The 25,731-nt window shown below is 46.5% G+C and overlaps 1 protein-coding gene across 2 annotated transcripts in view; it reads right to left on the bottom strand.

The window, feature by feature from the left end:
* The window catches only part of FERMT2 (FERM domain containing kindlin 2), a 51,138-nt gene that overhangs the window by 12,958 nt on the left and 12,449 nt on the right, over positions 1 to 25,731 (bottom strand). For both annotated transcript variants that reach the window (XM_062495823.1, XM_062495824.1), the window contains exons 2-7: positions 19,308 to 19,541; positions 7,752 to 7,886; positions 3,487 to 3,712; positions 3,275 to 3,377; positions 2,710 to 2,817; positions 977 to 1,111 (exon numbers count right to left, since the gene is read on the bottom strand). In XM_062495823.1, the coding sequence (XP_062351807.1) occupies positions 977 to 1,111; positions 2,710 to 2,817; positions 3,275 to 3,377; positions 3,487 to 3,712; positions 7,752 to 7,886; positions 19,308 to 19,541 (941 nt within the window). The remainder of the gene's footprint in view (positions 1 to 976; positions 1,112 to 2,709; positions 2,818 to 3,274; positions 3,378 to 3,486; positions 3,713 to 7,751; positions 7,887 to 19,307; positions 19,542 to 25,731) is intronic.

Below are 25,731 nucleotides of genomic sequence, written 5' to 3'. Positions count from 1 at the left end.
AGAATCTAAACAAACAATCCAGTAATTGCCCATTATCCGTATTCAATTACTCGAATGCATCTGGAAATGGCTCCTGCTACAAAGCCCAAGGAAAGGGATGGGGTTTTTTGGATGAATCATTGTCCTCCTCACTCCTGTCTGGCAGGGACTGTTCCTCAGTGATGTGTTTCCAATCTGGTTTTGCAAAAGGAATTAGAAAATATGTCTTGGTGATAAAAATTTGTTGTTGTTTCTGGTTTATACTGCAAAGCTCTGCTGTTGTTAATGCCAATAATGCATCTAAGGATGGATGTAGCTACAAAAAGACCCGTCATAAACACTTAAAAAATTATATGAAGTGTAAAAGTGGAAAATTTCAGAGATTTTAGGGTTGGAAAGAGATGGTTTAAATGTGCAAAATGCCTGGAAAAGCTGTGCTGGGCCAAGGCTGACAGGACTGAGTCCTTTTAATGCACTTTAATTTTCAGGCTTTATATTTTTAAAGGTGGAAAACCAGTGTTAAAACAGCATATCAAGAAAAAAAAAACCCAAATGCTCTGAAATACAGACCTAGGCTAAAATCCAGTCTAATAAAAATAGGGTTTCATAAGCCTAAATTAGTTCTGAAAATCCAGCAGCTGCTTTAGGTGCTGTAAAATGTGAATTAGAAACAGTAAAAGAGGAACCTGAACGTGGAAAACTCAGTTATTTGGACAAGTCAGTAGTGAGGATAAAAAAACAACTTATTTTCCATTTAATTTTGCATTATTTCATCAGGAGGGTGGCTTGATACAGGGGGGGCATCAGTAAGATCCTGGCTCCTCCAAGACTTTTCCAGGGATTCCCTCTTTGCAGAACTATCCCTTGGGATCTAAAATCCCTGCATTTTAAAGAAAACATTATTGGGGTGTGGGCAATTTTCACATCAGAATTAGAAGAGAAAAAAAAAGGAACTAATTGATGTTGGATGCCTGGAAAAATTCTCTGCAGCCCTTACCAGGATTGTTGATGTCTTGCCACCTTCCAAGGTGATTTCCAGGTCCGAGAGCGCGGCGTCCACCTCGTCCACGTCCTTGTCACTGTGGTTCAGGTGGTTTTCAGAGGACATGATGGACAGCTTGTTGATGTGGTACTGGAAGGCAAGGCCAGGGTCACACCTGGATGCTCCTGGGAGCCCAGGATCCCACGGGGTCCTGGTGACACAGCTGCCACGCTTGGGAAGAGATGTGGGACAGCAGGAGAAGATTCCAGCAAATACTGGGAGGGTTTGCTGGGTCAGGAGTGACCATCTTGGATGTTTCCACTCCAAGGAGTGTCCAGGCATTGATCCCTGAAGGAGATCTCTGGACACAGAGCAGGGCAGAGCTGCTCTTTCCACCGGGCTGAGGTTGGAAGGGACCTCTGGAGGTCACCTGGTCCCACTCCCTGCTCCAGCAGGGCCACCTGGAGCTGTTGTCCAGGACCACATCCACCTGGCTTTGGAGTAACTCCAGGGATGGACACTCCACAGCCTCTCTGGGCAAACTGTGCCAGTGCTCACTGACCCTCCTGGCATGAAGGTGCTTCCTGATGTGCACAGGGACCCTCTCGTGCTCCATGGCCTCTGCTCCTGCCACTGGGCAGCTCTGTCCACCCCCTTTCCTGCCTCCCACCAGCTGTACATGGATATTTGTAAGATTCCCCCATCCCTGGAAGTGACCAAGGCCAGGTTGGATGGGGCTGGAACAACCTGGGACAGTGGAAGTGTCCCTGCCCATGGCAGGGGGTGGAACAAAATGACCCTTAAAACCCATTCCAACCTGAACCATTGTAGGATTCCATCTCTTTGCATCTGTTTTCACCCCAGAAAACCAAAACATCCATAAAATCTCACAGGAAGGACCGTGCCCAACCCACTCTGGAGCTCTTGGATGTAAACTGAGTCATTATATTTCTGTTTTCCTCTCTTTTTTTTCCTGGGAGGGGCCCTTGGAGCAGGCAGCCCTGCTCCTGAGGGGGACATTTCTGCATCCTACAGCTCCAAGGTGTGCCAGACCACACGGAACAAAGGCCTGCCATCCCTCTCATGGAAGTCAATAGCAGGTGGAGCATTTATGCCAAATCACATTGAGTATTTCATAAACCAGATAAATACATAGTTCTGGGAAAGCCACAGATTATCCCCAGCTGGTTTAGGGGCAGAGAGCCAGAAAGGCACAGTTCAGTAACCTCGTGTTTGTATGGGATGGGTTAAGAAGGACAAAACTAAAAGTTAAGATAGATATAAACATGTTTGGTAAAAGCAGGTCAAGTTCTTTTTCATGAGGGATAATCAGTGGCAAATATTTAAATTATCTCATGAACTCAAGTGAGGATCTGGAGATGGGAAATGATCCATCTTCTACCAGCATGAGAATGCCAAGCTCCCACCAGAGACAAGGTGAGGCTTATAACGTGATTTTAATCTGAAGAAGGGATCTTGGGAAGGAATTCTTGTCTGTGAGGGTGGTGAGGCCCTGGCACAGGTTGCCCAGAGAATCTGTGGCTACCCCATCATTGGAAGTGTCCAAGACCAGGCTGGAGCAGCCTGGGATAGTGGAAGGGGGCTGGAACTGGATGAACTTCATGGCCTCTTCCAACCCAAACCATTCTGTGATTGCATAATTTTGTTTATGAGGTTAATGAGCAGAGAAGGCTGCAAACAAAACCAAGTGTAACCCAAGGCAGGGGTGTCTGGGGCTGTTCTCTCACCTGCAGTGCTGCAAACATCATCATCTCCTCCTCTGTGCACTCGATCTCCTCCAGCAGGATTGCCCACTTGGACTGCTCGTACAGCTGGTTGATCCTGATCGCGTCGTACTGCGGCACAGAAACGGGGGAAATGCTTGGAAAACCAGGAGCCCAGATCAACACAAACCACCCCATTTTCTACCAGAACCCCAATTTCTACTGGAAACTGTCCCTGCCCACAACAGGGGGTTGGAACGAGATGGTCTTTAAGGCCCATTCCAACCCAAACTATTCTGGGATTCTGTGATCTCTCCTCTCAACATAGCACTTTGATCTGAGACTGAAAATCCTCTGCCACTGACCAGAAGTGGCTTTAAGAACTTCTTAAGCACCTCTAGCAACACCTCACCTAAAACCCTGGTGCATATAGGAGCACGAATCCTGGGTTTGATGCCTGCACAACCCATTTTCAAACTTCCACTTCTTTGGGACATTTGCCAACACAACAGCATGTTAAGAGATCCAGGCATCCTTCGCTCCAAAGGATGGAAATTTCAAAATGCAAGCGGAACAAGGAGCTCTGTACCTTTGGATTCAGGTCAAAAAAGCTGTAGTACTTGAACCGGAGTAGCAAAGCCTCGTTTTCTTTCACCTCCTGCTCCATCAGGGATCGGGATGAATCCAACCACCTGTGGATTGCCAACACGGGATAACACACACGGAACGCCCCGGCGGAGCCGAGAACGCAATTCAAAACCAGCACAAGAACCCCCAAATCCTCAACTCCTGAAAACTCACCCTTGGTTGATTTTGGCCTTATCGAGCAGCGTCTGGGGCTTGTACATTTTGGCTAAGGACTCCGGGGAGGTGACGGGCTGGCTCACGGCCAGGATTCCCGGGTTGCCCTCGGACAGGGCGCTGTCACCGAACCAGGCGGACGTGGGGGACAGGGGGCTGCCGTCGTGGGCGTCGTAGGTCGGCGTCATCGTTTTGCTATAGAGTCCTGGGCTTGAATAGATATTTCCTACCAGCGAGGGGAATAAAAGCCTGGAATTAGCCTAGGGCCAAGCCCTGCCTGCTCCCGGCCACGCCGGCTCTCCGCAGATGGAAAACCTTCCCTGTTCGTCTTTTCGCAATGGGAAAATGCTGTGCTGCTTGTTCTCCCATGAAAACCTGTCTCTCTCCTCTCTCTCGGCTCTTTTCCAAGAGCAAAACTGATGGAAAACTCATTTCAGCCCAAATGATGGGAAAAGACTTAGGGCTCCCACACTGGGAAGCTCCTGCCCCCTGAGTTCTGTGGCACCTGGGACATGAGTGGCCCCCGACTTACCGGTATTACCTGTTGCTTAAAGATTTTGGAAGTCAAAAGTTTTAGAGGAGCAGGAAAATAAACTAAGGGTGCAGCCAAAGAGACCAGAGGCAGAGGGCAAAAGTCCTATTGAGGTGGAGCTCACCTTTGACGGGGCCGATGTAAAGAATATCGGTGCCTATAGAGAGGGAAAGAAAGGAGGGAAGTGAGAAGGCGAGAGAAAGTCACCCGGAGAGCAGGAGAAGGACAGAAGCCAAAACTGGGCATTTCTGGAAGAGGGCAGAACAGCACAGGTGAGGTTGAACCACCCTAATGGAGCGTTTGCAGCAGTGCTGGTGGCAGCAAAGCAGCTGAAGTGACTTCCCGTTATTTTATTCACATTATGAGGACAGCTGGGTATGGAAATGTGGCATTCCTGGATGGAAAAGCTTGCTGAAGTGGCCACACAAATTCAGGATTAATGTGCTGAGTAGTGAGATGTGGTGCCAAACTGATCCCAAAGCACGTGTTACTCCCAGGCCTTTTGAAGCTTCACAGCTCGTACCGACTCAAAGCAGACAGAAAAACACCCAAACATTTTAAAATCATTAATTTGAAGAGGAAAAAAAACCAAATCCAGCTCGGTATCTCAAGCTTCAAAATAGCTGAGCTTAACAGAGAGGTTGTGGCTGCCCCATCCCTGGAAGTGTTCCAGGAGAGTCTTGGATGGGACTTGGACAACCTGGTCTCTGGGAGGTGTCCCTGCTCATGGCAGGGGGTGGAATGAGACATGTTTTAAGTCCTTTTAAGTCCCTTCCATCCCAAACCATGCAATGAAGCAGCCCCTCTTCACCTCACAGGGATGCTGAATTTTTATCTAAAACCCAGATTTTCAGAATAAGGGAGGATCAACCACCCAGGAATTCCACTGTGTACACACATCGGGCAAGGAGCTCACCCAGCATCACCTGCTGGGCACAGATCTGCCCACCACAACTAGAAGGTCCAACACCACACTGGATTTTTGGGAAAGGGCTGAGTCCTTCCTAAATCACAAGCCTGCAATTCAGTGCACCCAAGCTCTCCCTCCCAGAGCTCAGTTGAGGGTGTTGAGGATGGTGACAGAGTTGAGATGCCACAAACGAGGCCTTTTGTGCCACCTCCTGCTGCTGCCCCCAGCCACCACCTTGGGCCACGCTCCAGCTCCTTGCTCCAAACCATTCCCCCACCCTCATGGCCAAGGAATGACAGAAAACTGAGCTGGACTGGAAAAGTCCAAGACCAAACCAATGCAAAAACCTTTCTGAACCCTCATTTTTTATAATAAGCATCTCAAGGAGCAGGAAGAATGGTGTGAAACAGCAGCATCAACGTCAGTGACAGCCAACATCATGGCTAGGAAATTCCAGATAATGACAGACCTGATTCTAAACTGCCTGGCAGGGTAGCAAATGCCAGTGAAAACCACCAAACAAGGATGCTTTTAATGTTCCTGCTCATTTTGCTGGCATCCCAGTCTGGATGAATCATTTGGGGACCTGTGAGCACCATGGGTGCCTGTCACCAAGACAGATCCAACAAAACAGGCATGAGCAAAAAAGCAGCAGGAATGGTCAAGGGATGGAAAAATCCACCTTCATTTGCAAGGAAAAGGCCAGGGATGATTTCCATGTTTTTCTAAACCAGGTACCTGCACTTTGGGAGCTGGGACTGCACCATCCTTAGGGTCCTTTCCAGCTTGAGCTGTCCTGTGATTATAAAAGCAGCAGAGAGGTGCTCTCCCCATGGATTGTTACAGCACTGGAGAACTCCAGAGCAGAGAACTCCAAAAAAACCAGCCATAAACCCCCACCATTATCCATAAACCACTTCCCAAAACAGCTCTTCCCTCCTCCCCATCCACCCTCGCTGCAGCTTCAGCCTTCACATGGCTCGAGCACACAGGGCTGAGCATCTACTGGACCAACACAAGAAAATCCCACTTTTTGCCCCAAATTTTGGGCAAGTCTTTCCATGAATATCCCCTACATTCCTTGACTGAGTGTCTGCTCCATCAGAGCAAAGCTTCCCCTGCACTGTTCTCCTCATCTCTTTCTCTGAACACCTGAAACATCTCAAAAGAAGCTTCTCTTAAAAAATTTGCCCCAGGCAGGCAGTGTCATGGAAAGTTCCAGCAGAAATAGCTACAAATTTGGCTAATTTATATAAACAAGTGACTACAGGTTTTCTAATGGAAAGTGTTGGGCAACACATCCTGTGGGTGTATTGACAGCTCTGCCCACTGGGATTTAAATTATTTCACTGCCAGGCTTGGGATGCTCAGTGCAAAACACTCCCAAGACATTGAAATCAGCACCTCCTGAATTATTAATTACTTTTCCAGAAGCTTTCAGCACACAAACTGATGTTGGAACAATTCTAGAAATGATTTATTCAGATGAAACCCACGACTTTTATTGAATGGCACCTGAACAGGCAGGAATTCAACCTGCTGTGAGTGATTTCATTCACAAGGACAGCAAAAGCAGCCAAGTGACTCACTGGAAGAGCCATAAATAATTAAAATAAACCCCAGCTTTTGCATACATTTCCCCCAAAGGTGGCCAGGTCTTGGCTATTAATCAAATAGAGATGCTCTCTGTGAACACTGGCTGTTGGAAAGGCTTAGAATGGACTTTCAAGATGAAAATGCCAAATGGAAATGAAAATTGACTGGAGCCCTGCCCGAATTCTCTGAGCCAGGAGTGGAAGAGGACAAGCTCAGAAGTATTTTTAAGTAGTTGAGAGGAGAAAGAGTGGGATCAGAGCAAAAGGAGGATTATTTTTCCTTGTTCTAGACCTACGGTGCACATCATCCTGAGCAGCCAAAACCTTCCCTTCTGCAAGCCCTGTGCCACCACTGGCATTAACCACACGCCATGACCTTCCCTGCAGCTGATTTAACATCAATTAATACAACTTTACAATTCCAAGGTAATTTTTAAATTAAAGCTTCCCTGTTGTCCTTGGATTGCTGGATTTAAACCCAAGAGCTCTGGCAGCCAGACACATCTCTCCTGCTCACCACTGCTGCTTTCTCCACAAATCCATTTGGGATAAAGTGCTTCCACTTGGCCAAAATGATGGTTTAAACTCCTGCCATTTGCCTTCAGACACCAGATTTCCAGCAGCCATGGAAAAAAGCTGAAAAACCCCTCTGCTTGCAAACACCTGCATCCATTTGCTGCCTGTGGTAACTCCATCAGGGATGTTACTCCACCAGAAATTCCCTTCCCAATCGTGCTCTGGATCTGGAATCCAGACAGGTCAACCACTCCCCAGCAATAAAAGGATTTCTTTAGCATCACAATCCACAGCTACCCCCTTCATGTAAGGCAACACTAAAGTAATTAATGAAACACTGCCCTTGCTGGGCTGTAAACAGGGAGTAGAACAGTGGCACAGCCTAAACCACGCCAGGAATGTGACACTAGGAACGATTTTCCATTTCACTCCTTTCTTAACAGGGTAAGAAAAGCTCTCAGCAACAGGATCTGAGTGTTCAAGTGGCCCCACTGGGGCTCTGGTTTGTTCTGTGAAGCCTGGGGTTGCTCTGCTCCGGGGAATGCGTGACAGCTCCAGCTCCAGACATGCATCCGTGCAACCCAGTGCTGCAGCCTGCCAGGACTTGTGCCATGGATTTGGGGTCTGTTTCTTGCACAGACCTCAAGAAATTCAATCAGCCCCACGTTGCGTGCCAGTTTTTTCCCCACTCCCATTTTTTTCCCCAGCTCACCCGACCCCGGCGTGATCAGCGGCCCCTCCAGCTCAAAGGTGTCGTCTTCACATTGATCATCCAACTTCTTCTTTTTTTTCTTTGATGGATCTCTGGGTTTCCTCAAAAGGGAGAGTTCTTCTGGATGTCTGATGTCTGGAGGGGAAAATGGACCACTTTTATAATGGCAGGATGGGAAAAAAGGAGGGAAAGAAGAATATCCTTCCATTAAGAACAATATCTTGCAATGTCCAGTTATCTCCCTTGGATGAATTTCCTGCTCTGTAATGGTTAAAAATCAAGTTGAAGACATTTTCCCTGCAAGCCTGTTGGAAACAGGCACTGTCCTTGGCTGGAAAGGTAACAACATTTGGATAAAATGTGCAATTTCCCAGGCACAGCCGCTCAAATGGAAATGTGAGCACTGGTAGATCCTGTGACTGAGCCTAGTAACACTTTCATACATTAAATAAAAATAATAAAAATAATAAAACCCCCACATTAATAATATAAAATTATAAATAATATATATTATAAACATGCACAATCATATAGAAACAATATAAAGAAACAGGAATAGAAATAAGCACACAAATCTCTACTTGGCCATGCAGGGAACAAGCTGGATCCTCTCACTTCCATAGTAGCAATCCAAGAGTCAAGCCATTTATTTACACATCAGACTGGAAAGTTTAAAGCCTATAATTTACCCACTTTTCAAAGAGATTTTGGCTGAAGTGTTTCCTTTTCACAGCAAACCTCTCCCATTTTCCTGCCTGGGACCAACCTGAACAATGTAAAACCCACTTAAGACCAGGAGCATCCCACTGTGTTTGTGTTTTAAGCCATGGGACTATGGGGAGCAAGGAAAAAGGGAATTTTTATTTCCCACCAAGGCAGGACTTTGGGTCTGCTGCACTCAATTCCAAGTGGGAAGGATTTTCCTGGAAAAGCAGAGCCTGCTGTCTGTTGTACCAGTGAAACCACCACGGGACTGGAGCAGGACCAGGAGTCCCTGGGCTTGGTCAGTGTGTGGAAGCTGACCTGGAAAAGGATTCACCAGGGCATGGAGCCATCCAACTGCAGTGGTGAAAGGCTGCAAAAAGCTTGGAGAGCTCTGGAATACAGCTTGGATTGGGAAAATACGGGATGGGAGAGCTGGGGGTGTTCACCTGGAGAAGAGAAGGCTCCAGAGAAAGCTCAGAGCCTCTTCCAGGACCTAAAGGGGCTCCAGGAGAGCTGGAGAGGGACTGGGGACAAGGGATGGAGGGACAGGACACAGGGAATGGCTTCCACTGCCAAATGGGATATTGGGAAGGAATTCCTGCTTGTGAGGGTGGGGAGGAGTTGGGATGGAATTGCCAGAGCAGCTGTGGCTGCCCCTGGATCCCTGGCAGTGCCCAAGGCCAGGTTGGACACTGGGCTTGGAGCAGCCTGGGACAGTGGGAGGTGTCCCTGCCATGGCAGGGGGTGGAATGACATGGGATTTCCAATCCAAACCATTCTGGGATTCTCTGATGATTCTATGGAGATCACGGACACTCCTGAGCCTGGGAGGAGCTCTGGAGTCTCCTCTGCAGCTGGCTGTCCTCTGAAGCTCCTGTGTTATTTCTTGCTCTGGTTTTTGCACCTATCACCCCAAAATGCTCAGCTGCAAATCCTTCCCTTTGGAATGCCCCGTGGAGAGCAGCCCCTGGTCCCATCCCTGCTGCTGGAGATCAGGAGCCAGGAGCTAGCTGCAGCCAGGCTGTGTTTTCCCACCCAAGGAATGCTGAAGGACACAATCAGCCATTATTCCAAGCAGGAGAAGTTACAGGGCTGGGATCTCACCATGTGCTGGCAGCAGTGGCAGTTCTCTGAGCACTCCCAGGCATGGGATTATAATTGACACTGGAATTTGGTCCCCAGCACATGTCCTGAGCTGGACACAGCCCCACACTGCCCACCCACACCAGCATCCTTCCTTCCTGCAAGCAAGCTGGGAAATACCACACTGGGAACTCGCCCCATCCAGGGGATTTTCAGGGATGGATCCCACTAGAGCTGGCATTCCTGAATCCAGAGGTCAGGCACTTCTGGATTTCACCATCTTTTATACTGCAGGTGTCTCATCCCAAACCATTATCTAGCTTTCATTTAAGTTTTATTTTTATTCTTGTAGTTACTTACACACCATATCTACATATAAAAATATTACATATCTATTTAGAAAGCATAATTTATTTTAAGCTTGAATTATATATTTTTATTTATTTATTTCACTCCTATCATTAAATCCCAGAATGGTTTGGGTTGGATGGAACCTTAAAGTCCACCTTGTTCCATCCCCTGCCACAGGCAGGGACACTTTCCACTATCCCAGGTCGCTCCAAGCCTTGTCCAATCTGGCCTTGGACACTTCCAGGCTGAAAAATATATAGATTTTGATATCTATATGGACTTTAAATCTAGAAAATTATATTAAATATATATATGCATATACATATGTACACATACATATGTGTGTAAGTATATATATATATACATGTATATATATATAATTTTATACATAAACTTTTTGAACTTATAATTTAGTTTTATTTCTGTATTTAGAGATATTTATTCCTGTATAATTTATCTATTTTATTCCTTTTTATATATAGAAGCTTTACCTAATCTCAACTTTAATTTAACCCTGACTTATTATCACTCCACACACAGTCATCCCACTAAACCCCATCCCTGCCCCCACCACCTACCCTGCCCAACTTTTTGACCATTTCTAGCAATAAATACCCAGAGCCTGAGTGCAGCCAGCTCCACACATTCCCATTTATCCCAGCCAGCTTACCTCATGGAGCAGGAATCTGCTGGGACAACTGGGGTCACGCACAGGGGACAAGAGGCAGCACAGCCTAAATCGAGGAGTTCCCCTGGTATTTTGGAGCAAGGTTGAGGATCTGAGGTTTATTTATGGTGCATTAGAGCCTCTCAGCTGGAAGCACTCAGGGAGGCCAGGAGAAGGCTCCAAGCCAGGCTGGGATTCTGGAAGCAATCCTGGAATCATCCCAGGGCTTGACCATCTGATATCGAGGAGACTTTTTATAGCCTCTCAGTTGTTCCCGATGCTCCCAGAGGGATACAAAGGATCCAGGGCAAGTTTTGGGCAGCTGCTTCCAAGCAGCATGTGTGGCTGCAGGGCATGGAGCAGGCAGCAAAGCCTGGGGATGCTGGAGCATCCCAGCAGGGATCCCATGGATGAGCAGGAATTCCTCCCATGGATGCGCAGCAGACTCCAGGACTTTACAAACCCAACAAGGCAGCTGAGGGAATGGCTTCAAACTGGGGTTTTGGATATTGGGAAGGAATTCTTGACCGATGGGGAGCCCCTGGCACAGGGTGTCCAAAGCAGCTGTGGCTGCACCTGGATCCCTGGAAGTGTCCAAGGCCAGGCTGGACAATGGGACTTGGAGCAGCCTGGGACAGTGGAAGGTGTCCCTGCCATGGCAGGGGTGGAATGGGATGGGCTTTGAGATCTCTTCCAACCCAAACCCTTCTGGGATTCTATGGGAAGGAGACAGAATGGCCTGAGCCTGGAAGGAAGAGTATTGGAGCTCAAAATAAGATCAGAAAGGTGGCTTTGAATCTCCAAGACAAAATCTTCCAACTCTTGGATGAAGCCATTTTGCTCCCTGCAGCATCTTCTCTTCCATTTGCCTGCAAGATCCTGCCTGTGCCTGCTGCCTGTGGCTGAAGGGAAGTCCTTGGCCTTTTCCTCCTGTGTAATCCTTCATTTCTCATCCAGCCCCTGCACAGATCACCCAGCCCAGCTGTGCCCATTAATCTTCCACCCTGATACAAACTCCAGAGCTGGGATTAAACCCTCTTCCTTCACAAAACACCATCTGCACCCTGCAAACTGACTTAAGAAAAAACATCTTCTTTACAGGGCATAGAATTCCCAACTTATGCTCTTTTGCACTAAATCCACCAAGTAAATCTTGCAGCTGCTGCATCTTTATCCACCAAGGTGTGTTTTGATGGGGATCCCAGGATGGTTTGGGTTGGAAGGGACCTTAAAGCTCATCTCATCCCACCCCCTGCCATGGACAGGGACACCTTCCACTATCCCAGGCTGCTCCAAGCCCTGTCCAAGCTGGCCTTGGACACTGCCAGGGATCCAGGGGCTCCCATTCCCACAAGAAATCAGATTTATGATTTTCTTACATCACCTACATATAGAACATGACATCATTGACTGGAAGGGCTGTGTATGGACTAACTTTCCCAAAATCTGAAATGATGGGAAATCACACTACTTTCAGTATTCAGTTCTCATAAATACAGATAATAACATGAGATACAAAGAAAATTTTGATGTAGAAAGAAAATTAATGTTCCAAAGAAGCTTCCGGCACCCAATTTCCTTCCCTGTTTCTGGCTGGTTCACCTCCTTAATTCTTGAACATAAAAACTCCATAAATTTACTTGTAGGACAGACAGCATTGAGGGGAAATCCTCTTTTTAATGCTGATCCAGCCACCCTCCTTCAGGAAACGTGTTTTGAAGTGGGATATCTTGGGAAGTGGAATTTCTCTGCACTCCATCGCTGCTCCCTCCAACCAATGACTCACAAAAATTACAGCCTTTGTGCATCACTCTGACAAGTCTTAGAAAAATGAGACCTCAGACCTCATTTTTCTTCCATTTCAGACATAAAACCAAAAATAAAGCTTGTTTTTTGTTGTTTTTTTCCCCCCCTTGGAATGAGTGAATTCTGTGGATGGTTTTTCACAGTGTAAGTTTACAGAATGAAGCATCACACTTATCTGCAACATAAATTCTCTCGAGATAAAAGTTCTGCAAAACAGACCAGAGGGGGAAAAAAAAAGCAAAAAGAAACTGAAAAAAGGACTTACATAACTTGAGGAGTGCCTGGAGATAAGGCTGTGGTTGTGCTGAACACTGGGCACTATCTGACTGAGCAGGTCCTCACCCCCCAGCACAGTTTACTGGGTTTGTACATTCAGTACATTTTATTATGGGTTCTTCAGATGCCCAGGAACTTAAATATTTATCTGGGCAAAAGCCAAGCTCTCCACTCACTGTCTGGGGCCCTGCAGCTCTCTCAGGACATCCCACAAAGCCTCTGGAGATGCCCAAGGAGTGCTATGGGTGTGGAATCAGCTGAGGCTGACCCTGGCAGAGGTTTTGCTGGAGCCTTCCCAAATTGTGGGTGGAAAATCCAAGTGCCTGTTGACTTACAGATTTGCCAAGGGAGCAATGATGTGCAAAACCACCTAAAAATGGGGTCAGTGGGGTTTGGAGTGGTGTGAATGTTTGTGCCAGTGGTTCCCAGAGCTGAAATTGGGCACCACCAGCCCAGAGAGACCCGTGAGGAGAAGGAAAAGGAGGAGGAGGAGGATGCAAGCAGTGGTGATGGAGCCAAGCATTACTGCTAGGCCAATGAAAAGAGCCATTGGAGAGGCAGAGTCAACAAACACTTCAATGTTTGGATGTTTTTTTCCATAAGTGGGACAAAATCCCTAGGCTCCTGTTATCCAGATGCTTCTTGGAGCACAGGAAGCACTACAAGGCTTGACTCTGAAGTGGCTGAACTGCAGCTCGAGTCCAATTAAACTCCATTAATTTAATCCCACAAACAAGAGGAAAACAACCCACTTACACCCTTCCCTCTGCATCAGCACACAAAGAGCAATCCAACTAATTCCAAGGAAGGCAGCAGCACTGGCTTGGCCAGCATGTCCTAATGTCTTCAGGATGGAATTCTATTTAAAGGGTCTCAGTCAACAGCAGAGTAAGGATGAAAAAATTCACTGACTCACACGGTGACATAAAACCTGCTGCTCCTCCACACGCAGAACACGACTGGGGTGAGGACAGGGGGGGCGAGTGGGGAGTTTTGTTTTTTTTTTTTTTTTTCCCATCTCAGACACTTTGTAATTAAATCTGGTTATTTCCCTGACCCCAGTTCCTGGGGCTGGTCTGGATCCTGCACGACAGCTGAGCACGGGCAGGCAATAAAAGGGGAAAACGCCGCAGTTGGCAGCAGAACACTTGGGCCCTGCAGTTGAAAAAGCTGAGGACGTTGCAATTTGGCCAGCTCTTGAAATGGGAAGATTTCCTTCCACACCCATTCCCTGGACATATTTAGAAATAGCTGTGCCACTGCCAAACCTCTCTGCTCATGGCAGGGAAAGGCAGCAAATCCATCCTTGGTGCTTCACCGCCTCTGTCTCCCCGTGAACGTCATCCCCGAGCATCCTCCTGATGCTCCTGAGCATCCACAGCCTGTATCCCAACATCCCAGAGTCTTTTAGGTTCAAAAAGACATCCAGGATCATCATACCCAACCTGGGACTCGTCTAAAACTTTGTCCCCAGCCCAGAGCACTGAGTGCCACATCCAGTCCTTCCCTGGACACCTCCAGGGATGGGGAATCCAAACCTCCCTAGGCAGCCCCTGCCGATGCCTGACCACCCTTTCCATGAAGAAATTCCTCCTGAATGCTGCTGTTGCTCCCCAAAATCCCCCTGAGATGCTCATGTGCAGGCACAGGGACTCCATGATTTCAGCTCCATGATTTTAGGGAGAACACTCCTTTATTTACCAGAAGGGTGTGAAGAAAGAAAATAAAGTTTAGGAAGTTTGCAGTGGCCAGGGGTGGAAGGCTGGGCCAGGAGTTGGATTTCATGATCCTTGTGGGCTCCTTCCAATCAGGATATTCCGCGATTCCACAAACTCCAGGCAGCTTTGCCTCCTGGAAAGCAACTGGGCCAGGGATGCAGCTCCACGTGTCTGTCACAGAGCCCTGGGAACGCCACACATCGTCCACCAAAGGGTTTCAGTTTTGCAAAAAACAAAACAAAAACAAAAACAAAAAAACCCACCAAAAAGCAACAAACAGTGGCTTTTTATAGAAGTCTTTTTGGCAACGGAGGGCGTGGAAATATTGCAAATACTTCAGGAGTCAGAGAACGTTCTGTCCTGGAGCGGGGAGTGTTTGGAAAGGGGAAAAAAAAAAAAAAAAAAGGTAGGGCCACATTCAGCATTGGGACAGTGTCTCCTTCCCTGGGCTGGGCTGGGCTGGCATCCTGCCACTCCCAAATGCCACTGTCACCAAATGCCACTGCCAGCTCAGCTCAGGTTGCATTTGGTGGCTGGAGGCAGAGGCAGGAAGGCTGGGCTGTCACCTCCCCATCACTCGCTGAGTCTCGGAGCCTCGTTTTTGGGATGATGGGAAGCAGCTCATCACTGTCATGGGACTCTCTGCATCCTCAGCTCCACAAACTCCTCAGGATCAGACCACCCTCACCCTGTGCAAGAAGGGGAGCTGGGGACTGGAGCAGGATGGAATGTGGGCATGGAAACTGCCACAGCTGGGCACAGGATGCTTCCCAGACTCGGTTTTCCAAAACAGGTGACTAATTCACACGGATTATGAGGCAGGAGCTGGGTGTGAGGCTCCACCACACTCTGGGGAAATAAAAGAGCCTGAAGGAAATTTCTCTGTTTTACATAGCCTCAGGGTGGGTAGGGAAGGATTGGTTATGAATTTTGGAGTATTTTCTCTCAGAGCTGCCTCCTCCCAGCTCTGGCACTGAGTTGTCCTCTCTGTGCTCCCATGAACATCAACCAGAATTTTCCCTGCTCCTCTCCTCAGGCTGGAGGGTAGCAGAAGTCCCAGATCTTCACAGCCAGGAGAACAGGAGAAGGATGGGAGCTTTCCTGCTGTCACAGCATCTCCCCCCACCCTGCAGCTCCAACATAAACTGTGTCCCCAGGAGAAGGAGCATTGCTGGGGCAGGAAACGCCGAGGCCTGGGAAAAAACTCTCACACTTGCATCTTGCTGTTTGCTTTTCCTGTCCCACGTGCCCACAGAACAGCAGCAGAGCCTGCCTGGAGTCCCTTGGAACTCCCGGGATACATGGAAAAAAATACAGGCAGAATGCTGGAAGGAAGCAGCTTAAGGGCTTGAGCAGATGCAAGGCTGGAATCAAGTGAAGCCATCCCAGAATCCCGGAATGGTTTGGGTTGGAAGGGACCTTAAAGATCATCCAGTTCCCTGCCATGGGCAAGGAGTGACACCTTCCACTATCCCAGGATGCTCCAAGCCCCACCCAACCCAGCCTTGGGACACTTCCAGGGATCCAGGGGCAACCACAGCTGCTCTGGGCACTTGTCATTGCCCCACAGCCAAGAATTCCTTCCTATTCACACAGGAAGAGAGGATTGATACTCAAAATCAAACACCGTTTTGTCCTTGTCAGGTCCAAAAGAGACTGCCCAGGTAAAGGTTTTTCTGGGCAAAGAAAAGTTTCAGGATATCTTTACAAACCGCCACATTCTATTTGTGGTTGTGTGGGATGATGGGTGAGCACCTCCTACCTCCCCAAATCCCACTTTCCAATGAGGATATTCCCACTCACACCAACAAAGTGCTGAGTGCAGCCCCATCAAATTGCAGTTGGGTGTCTGCTGGGCAGTTTTCTGGGTGGAATTATCTCCCAGTGGGACGATGAGAGCAGGGAGGCACACGGGAGCATCCCATCCCAACCCCGGTGTCCTGCTGCTAGCCAGGCAGGAAGCACAAAGAGAAGAAAAAAAAAATAATAAAAAAACAACATGAAGTTTTACTTTCTCTTTCTCTGGTCTTTAATTGCAGATCAAAGCTGGCCCTTCAGGCTGGAGCTGCCTGCCAGCAGCTGCTCCTGGGCAGGATTCCAGGCCACCCTTTGGATGAAGGCTGCCCATCCCATGCACTGCCCACTCCCCTCCTTGTGCGTGCCAGGGTCAATCCATGCCTTTAACCCTCCTGAGTGGCTGCTGCTCTGGGAATCCAGGGGCTGCAATCCAGCCACTGGGAATGAGATTGGGTTTTTTCCAGCTTCACATGACCTCCAGGAAAGTGAGGGGTGTGCAAGTGGCTCCAGCATCTTCCCACAGGCACCTCCTGGGAGCCCCGAGGAGCTGCCCTTTGGAATAACTTCACTCTGCACAAGAACAGAGACTTCTCTTGAAAAATCAACCACACTCTGCAAGGGTGACACCTCTGGGTAACAATTTAAAGGGAACAGAAGCAAAGGACAGCCCTAAATAATTCATCCATGGGTGTTCCTGCTTGTGTAGAGAGGATTTTATAAATACAACCAGCCAGAGTACTGAGAACATCAGGAATTACTTCGATCACTCACTGATGATGCTTTGTGCTGGAGTTACTGAGGTGTGCAATTAAATGATCCAGGGACAACACCACCAAACAGGTACAGCCAAAATATGAGCAACTCCCAGGCACAGTTCTGTCCTAACTCCCCTGGAGCCCAGAAATCAAGGGATTTCAGAGACAAGGACTATGCTGGGAGCACTTTCCCTTCCACCTTGAAATATCTGCTCAGTTTTCCTTGGAGACACAATTAGCTTGATTAATATGGGATATGAGAGCTCTCTGCAGCCAAGCTGTGCAGGGATGCTGAGGAAGGCAAGGAAAAGTAATGGAGAAAAATTGGGCAGGATAAACACAACTAGGGAGGGAAAAATGAGAATCACAAAATCACAGAATAGTCTGGGTTTGAAGGAACCTTAAAGATCATCCCATTCCAATCCCCTGCCATGGCAGGGACACCTCCCAGTATGCCAGGTCGTTCCAAGTCCTTCCCAGCCTGGCCTTGGACACTTCCAGGGATGGGACAGCCTCTGGGCCACCCTCACAGCCAAGATTTTACTCCTAAAATGTAATATATATATATATTTATAATACATGGGTTTTTATATTAATGTATAATACATGCTTTTATGTTACATATATTAAGTATATAAATGTTAAAATACATTAGATAAAAAGAGTGGTATTTTGACATCTTTAATGGCATTTTAGCACTTATATAAAATGTATTTGTACACGATTTGTATTTTTACCTATGTGCATCCCAGCTCCTCCTACTCCAGCACTTCTGCATCCCCACATCCCAAACCCTCTTCCCTCAGGCTGATGCCAAGCTCATGTATCATCTTCCCAGTAGCTCTGCTGAACATCTGGCTCCCAATAAACACAACTGGGAGGGCTAAACAACTTAATCACTGCAGTTTGTGTCAGCTCAGGCTGCTGAGAGTCACTCAAAAGAAAGTGAAATTTCCAGTAAAAGCCCTGCTTTCCCCAAAATCAGGAACTTCATCTCAGTACTTCATCTCAGATGCTGCAGAAGGCAAGTCAGCACCACCCTTAATGGATGTATCCTGCTGCCTGCTCAGAGCTCCAACCTCTGCTATCCCAGAGGCTTCTCCCCCTCTCCTTTTAAATAAACTTTTAAATATCAAGATTATTCTGCTGGTTTGCTCATAAATCCACCAAAAGCTCTGCAGTTGGAAGAAAAGGCTGCTTCAGGCCCATGTAGGGTTCTGACAGCATCAGTGACAGATCTCCTGTCCCGTGATGAACCATATCAGAATTTCCTGACGTGACTCACTGCTGGAGAGATTCATCAGCATCCAAGCCTGAGACCTCCCTGTCTAGCACAACATCCTGAGTGCCCAGTGGGACACGGGGGGTGGGGGAAGCAAAATCTACTCAGAAATAACGCTGGCTAAGCCTTTTCTATTTTAAGGAGAAATTGCCCAATATTTACGTTAAAAAAATAAAAAAATAAAAAAAAAACACAACAAAAAAACCAACAAAACAGGAAAGGAACAGCAAAGATCTGTAACCAGCTAAAAATACCAACCAAACCACGGATGCGCCAGACACAGCACGTAGGGATGAGCTCTTCCTGCCTCCCCAAACAACTGGGTCAGCCAAGAGTAACCTCAGCTGTCTTCTGAGAGCAGGAATACATTTGCTACAGCTGAGGATGGGTTGCAGGCTCATTTGGGAGGGGAGAATTCCAATATGGAGAGCATCCTGGAGTTCCTCAGGGTGGAGTTGCCATCTCTTCATTGGGTTTTTTGTTTTTTTTTTTGGTGGGCAGGAAGAAACACCAGGTTTTAGCATGAGGAATTTGTGAAGATGGGTAAAAAATTATGCCTGGTAGGGAATGATCCCTACTTTTCTTCTGGGCTTCTCCTCCACTAGGAAATGGGAGTGAAGAGGAGACAGCAAGACTTCCCTCCACCAGACAGTTTTACAGTGAAGCATCACCACTTAATCTCTAATATGATTTTCCACTAGAAGACAACCCACGGGGCTGGCAGATTTCCCATTTTAGGGTTTGCTTTTCATCCAGCACATAAATTTGCAGGGGGAAAGAAACAAATCACAACCCAACACCAGCAGCTTGAACATCAAGCAAGGCTGCGACAAAGCCAAGGACAGCCCTGCTATGCAAGAGAACTCAGCACAAAAAACGATTTTTTTAAAATCACTTTTTTGGCCCAATTGGTCCTGTTATTTAAGTATTTACACACAAAAGAGTAGATCTGGAAGAATGGACATCTGAGCTGTCTGATGTCCAAGTGACTCCAGGGCATTCAAAGCCAGAAAACACCAAGGATTTATCAAATTTACAAACAAGCAGCTGCACCAGGGCACAGGCAGGAGCCAAAGCGACAGGGAAGCTCCCCAGGGAGGGTTTTTCAGCACTTACTGAAGGTTTTGCAGATGTCAGAAACAGCCTTGAAGACCCTGTCGGAGAAGTTGACTTTCACCTTGACATATTTCATGTTGGGCAGCTGCAGGCGCAGCAGCTTGTGCTGAGGGGTGAACTGGAGCTTGGCATCCGCCTGTATCCCATATTTATCCAACGTCCAGTGTGTTTTAAGGAGCCAAGTTTTCTTCTTTTCCCACCACAGAGCGTGATCTGACCAGTCCTTCTTGACATCTACAACAAAGAAGCCATTTTCCCCCAGTTAACAGCAGGACCAGAATGAGCTTTCAGAGGACAAAAGTTTTAAAATGAGAAGGAATTATGGATCTCAAAAACTCCCAACAGCCCTTTCTGGATACAAGTAACTGCTTGTATTCGACAGTGTTTTGATGGGATGTAAAAGCAGGGAAGCATCCAAGGGGAATGAGGATGAGACACTGTAGATCACCAGTCTAGCAGTGATCCCACCTGGAACACCAAGCCAAGGGGTCATGAGTGACCCAACACCTGCCCCATCACAGATTTTGCACAGTTTTGGGGTTAACTATGAATTCTTGGGTTTTTCTCCACCATCCAGGATAACTGTGCTATCCAAAGGTGAGCCCAACCACCTCGGAACACATGGAAAACAGAACCTAGAGGAGGTTTGCAAAGGGAATTCAACAGGACTTTCAGTTTCTACAAAAAAACCTATGAAAATTCCCAACTGAAACTAAAAGTTGCCTCCCAAAGGAACAACAAAAGCTATCAGCCACATCTCCTTCCAGCAGGGATGGAACCATGGGGTCCTTGGAGGTCACCTCCAGGTTGGGAAGCATTTGGGGAACCAAAGCATGGTGATAACTCCAAAAGACAAACCCTGTGCAATATTTTTCCCTAACACCTGGAATATTTTTCACTAACACCTGGCCCTGCCATTCCTGCAGAGCATCTTCCACTCTGACAACCAGTAGCAGTGCCATGTCCTTGCACCACACAGGGAATATATAATACAGTAATGTATTTAGTAATAGAATAATTCAGTTTTCAGCTCCAGATGCCCCTGTAATCCTGGATTTCCATCATGAAACAACAGTTTAACCCCAGTTAAAACTACCAGCTGACATTTATTCCAACAGCTCCTGTCTCCATCCTTTGGCACCGTAGGGCACCAGCCAGAAAGGCAAGAGCAATTCCAGAGAATTGGAGAATTTCCAGGATTAGGTAAAATCCCAGCAGACACAATGCCAAAGGAACTGAAAGTACCAGGGAAAACACTCCAGCACCAACATCATGCTGGGATTCTTCATATCCTGCACAGGAGCTGGACTGGATGATCCTTGTGGTTCCTCCCAGCTCAGGATACTCCAGGATCCTGTGATAGTGAAGATCACCCCCACAAGCCACATCTGAATTCAACTGAGATGAGAACAAACTGACAAATGAACTTTTTGTCTGTCCCTATCTCAAACCCAGATCTCGAGCTCGGGGTTACTGAGAAAACCCAGCAGGAGCTGGATCTTTCCTTTGAACTCCTGGTTTAATGGTACAATCAGGGCTGCAGAAAGTGGAAATGTTCAGCTGGACTTTTCAACAGCTTTGTACAATCAAATTAAACAAAACCAAATATAGAAATGCATGCAAACTTGCACAAGCCTTGTCTACCCAGAAAAAAATCCAAGAAATCATTACAATGGACTCTGGCAATGAAGTCCAACTTCTGCCCTACTGAAAGCTGAACGAGTTGGCACCAAAAATCAGGGGGAGGAAGAAACCAAAGGCATTTGGAATCAGTAACATTTATGCCTAACAGAAGGGGATTTGAGTTTACACTGCTGATTAACCATTCAGGCCAGGGCACAAAAACCAAGTCTCTGTGCCTGAGAGTAATTAGCACTTTCAATTAACAGCGAGATGTTGGTTCTAGCAGGAAGGGGAAGGTCTGTGCCTGTCCCACGGGGTAGTTATATTATAAAAGAGGCTGGCAAATGTTTAGCAGCTGCTTTGTGGGGTAGAGTTTTACAGGCTGGCAAGAGCCTCGGGTGCTTCAAAAGGGATCCAGGATTGCTTGGAGCAATTTCTGCAGGCCAGGGAATGCCAGAAGCCTGGTTAAATCTGATCAAAGGTTTGGAAACCTTCACCAGAGTCCCAATTGATGAGTTACTGATTTGTTGGGGTTACAGCTTCACAACAAGGCTGAACATTTCAGCTCAGGCTCTTCCCACCTACTACCATCAGTCACTGGCCACGTTGTATTTATCAACCTATCACATTCATCAACTTATTCATATTTATCAATATTATCAATCTGTCAGCTGGCCATTCATTTGTAAGAGCTCAGGTAAGTCTCCAAGTACTGCAAATTCACCTTAGAGATCCCAGACCTGGAATTTAGAAGTTTACTACAGGTTGCAAATCTCAATGATGTTTGCAGAGCCAGCAGCTCCTCTGCTGGAGTGAGGCCAGAGCAGGATCACCAAGATGATCCCAGGGATGGAGCTGTGAGGAAAAGCTGGAAGAATTGGGGTTATTTACCCTGGAGAAAAGCAGCTTTGAGTTGACCTAACTGTGGCTTTTCAGTGCCTGAGGAAATTGCAGGAAAGATGGAGAGAGACTATTTACAGGGGATGGAAGGACAGGGCACAGGGAATAGCTTCCCACTGCCAGAGGGATATTGAGAAGGAATTCTTGGTTGTGAGGGTTGTGAAACCCTGGCACATGTTGCCCAGAGAAGCTGTGGTTATCCTACCCCTGGGTCCCTGGAAGTGTCCAAAGCCAGGCTGGACATTGGGGCTTGGAGCAGCCTGGGATAGTGGAAGGTGTTTGAGCTCTCTTCCAACCCAAACCCTTCCAGGGTTCTATTAAATGAGCTGCACACATGGAAGGGTCACCAGAAATCACTGCCACCCTTCCAGACAAGGAACCCCCCAGGTGAAGGCAGCAGAGATGTGGAAGCTGGAGCTGTCAGCATCAGCTGGAGCACGAGCTGGGCTCAGGGAGCTCCAGGAGCCCAACCCCAGCAGCAACACCCTCGGGAAAGGGAAGCACGGCGCTTCCTTCCCGGCCTCAAAAATAAACCCTGCTCCCTGCTTCCCCACCTTCCCCTGCAGCCTGAACCCAAACCTCTGGAGCCTGGGAGGGCTAGCAAACCCAGCTGGGATTTATTTTTTTTTTTCCCCCAGGAAGATCCTGATGCTGCATTCGCCTCCCAGAACTGTGCCAGGAGGCAGCGACGTGCACGAGGGACATTCAAGATGTTTTATACAGCAAAATCCACAGAGCTGCTCCCCTTGGAAAGCCATTCAGACAGTCCTGGGAATGTGAGAGGCATCTTAAAACACAAATGGCTGCAGAGAGCTCTGTGAGGACAGAACAACCAGAGAAGGAGTGAAGGACTGCTCTAGAAAATGTTTTAAACCTGAAACATGCTCAGCTTTCAATCCACGCTGGTGCCTGGCCGCAGTTGCTTGTCCAGCATGAATTACAATTGCAGATTTTAATTCCCGCAGCCACCACTAAATTTCCACCTAGAATCCAAGCAGCAAGAAGTCCGAATTGAGATGCACACGGGGTGTGTTTTAATTCTGGGCTTGCTGAACACAATCAGCATTCAAGTAGCAAGGCTGAATCTGGGTGAAGGGCAAAGAAAATCGAGGCAGCCCTGCCTGATGGGTCATTTATCCCATTTATCCCAGGACTTGGCTGCTCCCAAATGCTCTCCCTCTGCCAATCCATGTTTTTTTAAAGTCCTTTTCCTGCTGCAGCAGCTATTGAAGCTCCTTCCTGCAGGAGCTCTGCTGTCACTTGGCAGCTTCTCTGGGCCAGCTCAGGACTCACAAGCAGTAGGATACAAATCTCCAGCACTGTATAAACACTGTATTTTCCTTGTTATTTTGGGATATCCCCTGTTGCAGATGGGCTCTCCTTCCCCTGCACTGCTCAGGACAACAGAGCCCTGATATAAATCTCATTTTCCCCCCCTTCCCAGTGCACGGTTGAATCCCACTGGATGGGTGTTTGGAAGGTAGGGGTGGCTCCCACCTGTGGGAGAGGCTTTCCTGATTCCCTTTCACACCCACATCCAGGATTAAATCCATAGGGCAGCCAAGACCCTGCAAATGCCTCCATCACCTTAATGCTGGGGGTTAACAATAAATAATTAATAACCCTGAGGAGGTACAGTGGGAATTCTGCAAGCCTGCCTGGTTGGATCACGGATTTTTGGTGGATTTTTGGAAGCAGCTCATTCCTTAATTATAAATTATGGCTTTTAGAGCCATGGACTCAAATCTTCAGCATTCCCACAGGAACAATTCAAGAGGACCATCCCTCTCTGGAGCAAAAGATGCCAGAGCCAAAGCCCATCCATCCTACTGGGGGTTTATCCACAGGAGCAGAATTCGCTCCACAGCTTTCCCTGGCTCTTTCCCAGGGGTGGGTTTAATCAGGATTATCCCTGCTTTGGTCTAGGCACACTTGGGAAGCTGAGGTAGCAAAATGCCTTTCCATTATCTCAAATTTATAGATATAATTTAACCCCCCTCCCAAATTATAATATATACTATAATGTATAATATAGTATAATATAGTATAATATAATATAGTATAATATAATATAATATAATATAAGTATAATATAATATAATATAATATAATATAATATAATATAAATTATATTACCTATATTATATATAATATATATCTATAAGTAGCTATTATATATATCACATACATAAAATATGTAAGATATATTATGCATATAAACATACACATGAACATTCACCCTATATATATATGCATATATATAAAAGAGACAAAACCAAATTATATGCATATGTAATTATAAAGACACAAAATAAATGCATATAACATATACCAATACACACACACACATATTTATATATATAAATACCACACACACATATATATATATTTTATATATATATATATATATCCATGATACAGTGCAGGGACTGAAACCAACTCACAAGTAAAGCATTTCTCTTGCAAAAGGTTATTTTTTTATATTTGATAATCTACACAAAATGTTTCTGTATTTGGCAATCCACACATTTTTGTATTTGATAATCTAACCCCATGTTTTCTACCTTTTCACTTGAGTTTGGTGCAGATGGGCTGAAACTCCTCCAGGGTTTTTATAAAAAATTAAAATAAAAGTGGTCTTTTTTTTTTTATTTGGCAATTTTTGGATTTTAATATTAATAATGCATTTCACACTGAATTGAAAAAATGCAGATGTGGACAAAAAAGTGCACTGAGTGCAGGCAGCTGATTAAAGCACTTTTTAAACACAAATTCCTGCTGATAACACCTTAATCCAGCCCTCCCAGCTCCAAGGGGCTCTCCAAACCCCGGGCTGGGTGTTGGCTGCATCCACACCCCTCTTGAGAAGCTGGAGGAGGGGAATAAATAAATCCTTCCAAGGAAAAGAGACTTCCAGCAATAAATAGCTGGGAATGCCCTGGGTGAGCTCAGAGATGGGGGATACCCCCTCCTGCTCCCTTGGGATGCAGTGCATAGAAAACAAGGTAAAAGAATTAAAAACTTGGGAAGGAAAGAAGTTTAAGGCTGAAAGTGAAAGAAAAAGAGGGAAAAAAACACCACAACCAACCATCAAAATTCATTGCACAGAACCTTGTGTGGTTGCTCTGGTGGATTTTCCTCTTCTATGTGTTCAGGAGGGAGGAAAGGCACAGCCTCACAGCACTAATAAAATCAGGGAAGAGGGTAAATATTCCTAAAACATCCAGAAATACTAAAAAAAAAGAGGCTAATTTTATGTATGGAGCAGGACAGCAGTGATGGGGAAGGGCAGGGATAAAGAAGAGGAAAAAGGGGAACAGGGGAAAAAAATGAGAACGAAGAGGAAAAAAGAGAGGGGAAGGAAAAAGGGAAGGAGAAAAAGGAAAGGAAAGGAAAGGAAAGGAAAGGAAAGGAAAGGAAAGGAAAGGAAAGGAAAGGAAAGGAAAGGAAAGGAAAGGAAAGGAAAGGAAAGGAAAGAAAGGAAAGGAAAGGAAAGGAAAGGAAAGGAAAGGAAAGGAAAAAGGGGAAAAGAGAGGAGAGGAGAGGAGAGGAGAGGAGAGGAGAGGAGAGGAGAGGAGAGGAGAGGAGAGGAGAGGAGAGGAGAGGAGAGGAGAGGAGAGGAGAGGAGAGGAGAGGGAGAGGAGAGGAGAGGAGAGGAGAGGAAAAGAAAAGAAAAGAAAAGAAAAGAAAAAGAAAAGAAAAGAAAAGAAAAGAAAAGAAAAGAAAAGAAAAGAAAGAATATCCTGAATTGGCAGGGATAAACAAGGATCATCAAGCCCAACTCCTGGCCCTGGACGCCCCAATAGCCAAGAGAGTTACTGAAGGTGCTGAAGATTTTTCTTTAAAGACATATATATTTATTTATATATATATTTTTATTCATATTGGCTAAATATAAATA

This window comes from Cinclus cinclus, chromosome 6 (assembly GCF_963662255.1).
Source record: "Cinclus cinclus chromosome 6, bCinCin1.1, whole genome shotgun sequence".
In the NCBI taxonomy this organism is placed as follows: domain Eukaryota; kingdom Metazoa; phylum Chordata; class Aves; order Passeriformes; family Cinclidae; genus Cinclus; species Cinclus cinclus.
Note: the sequence above shows the minus strand (reverse complement) of the source record. Positions and strands in the feature narration are given on the sequence as shown.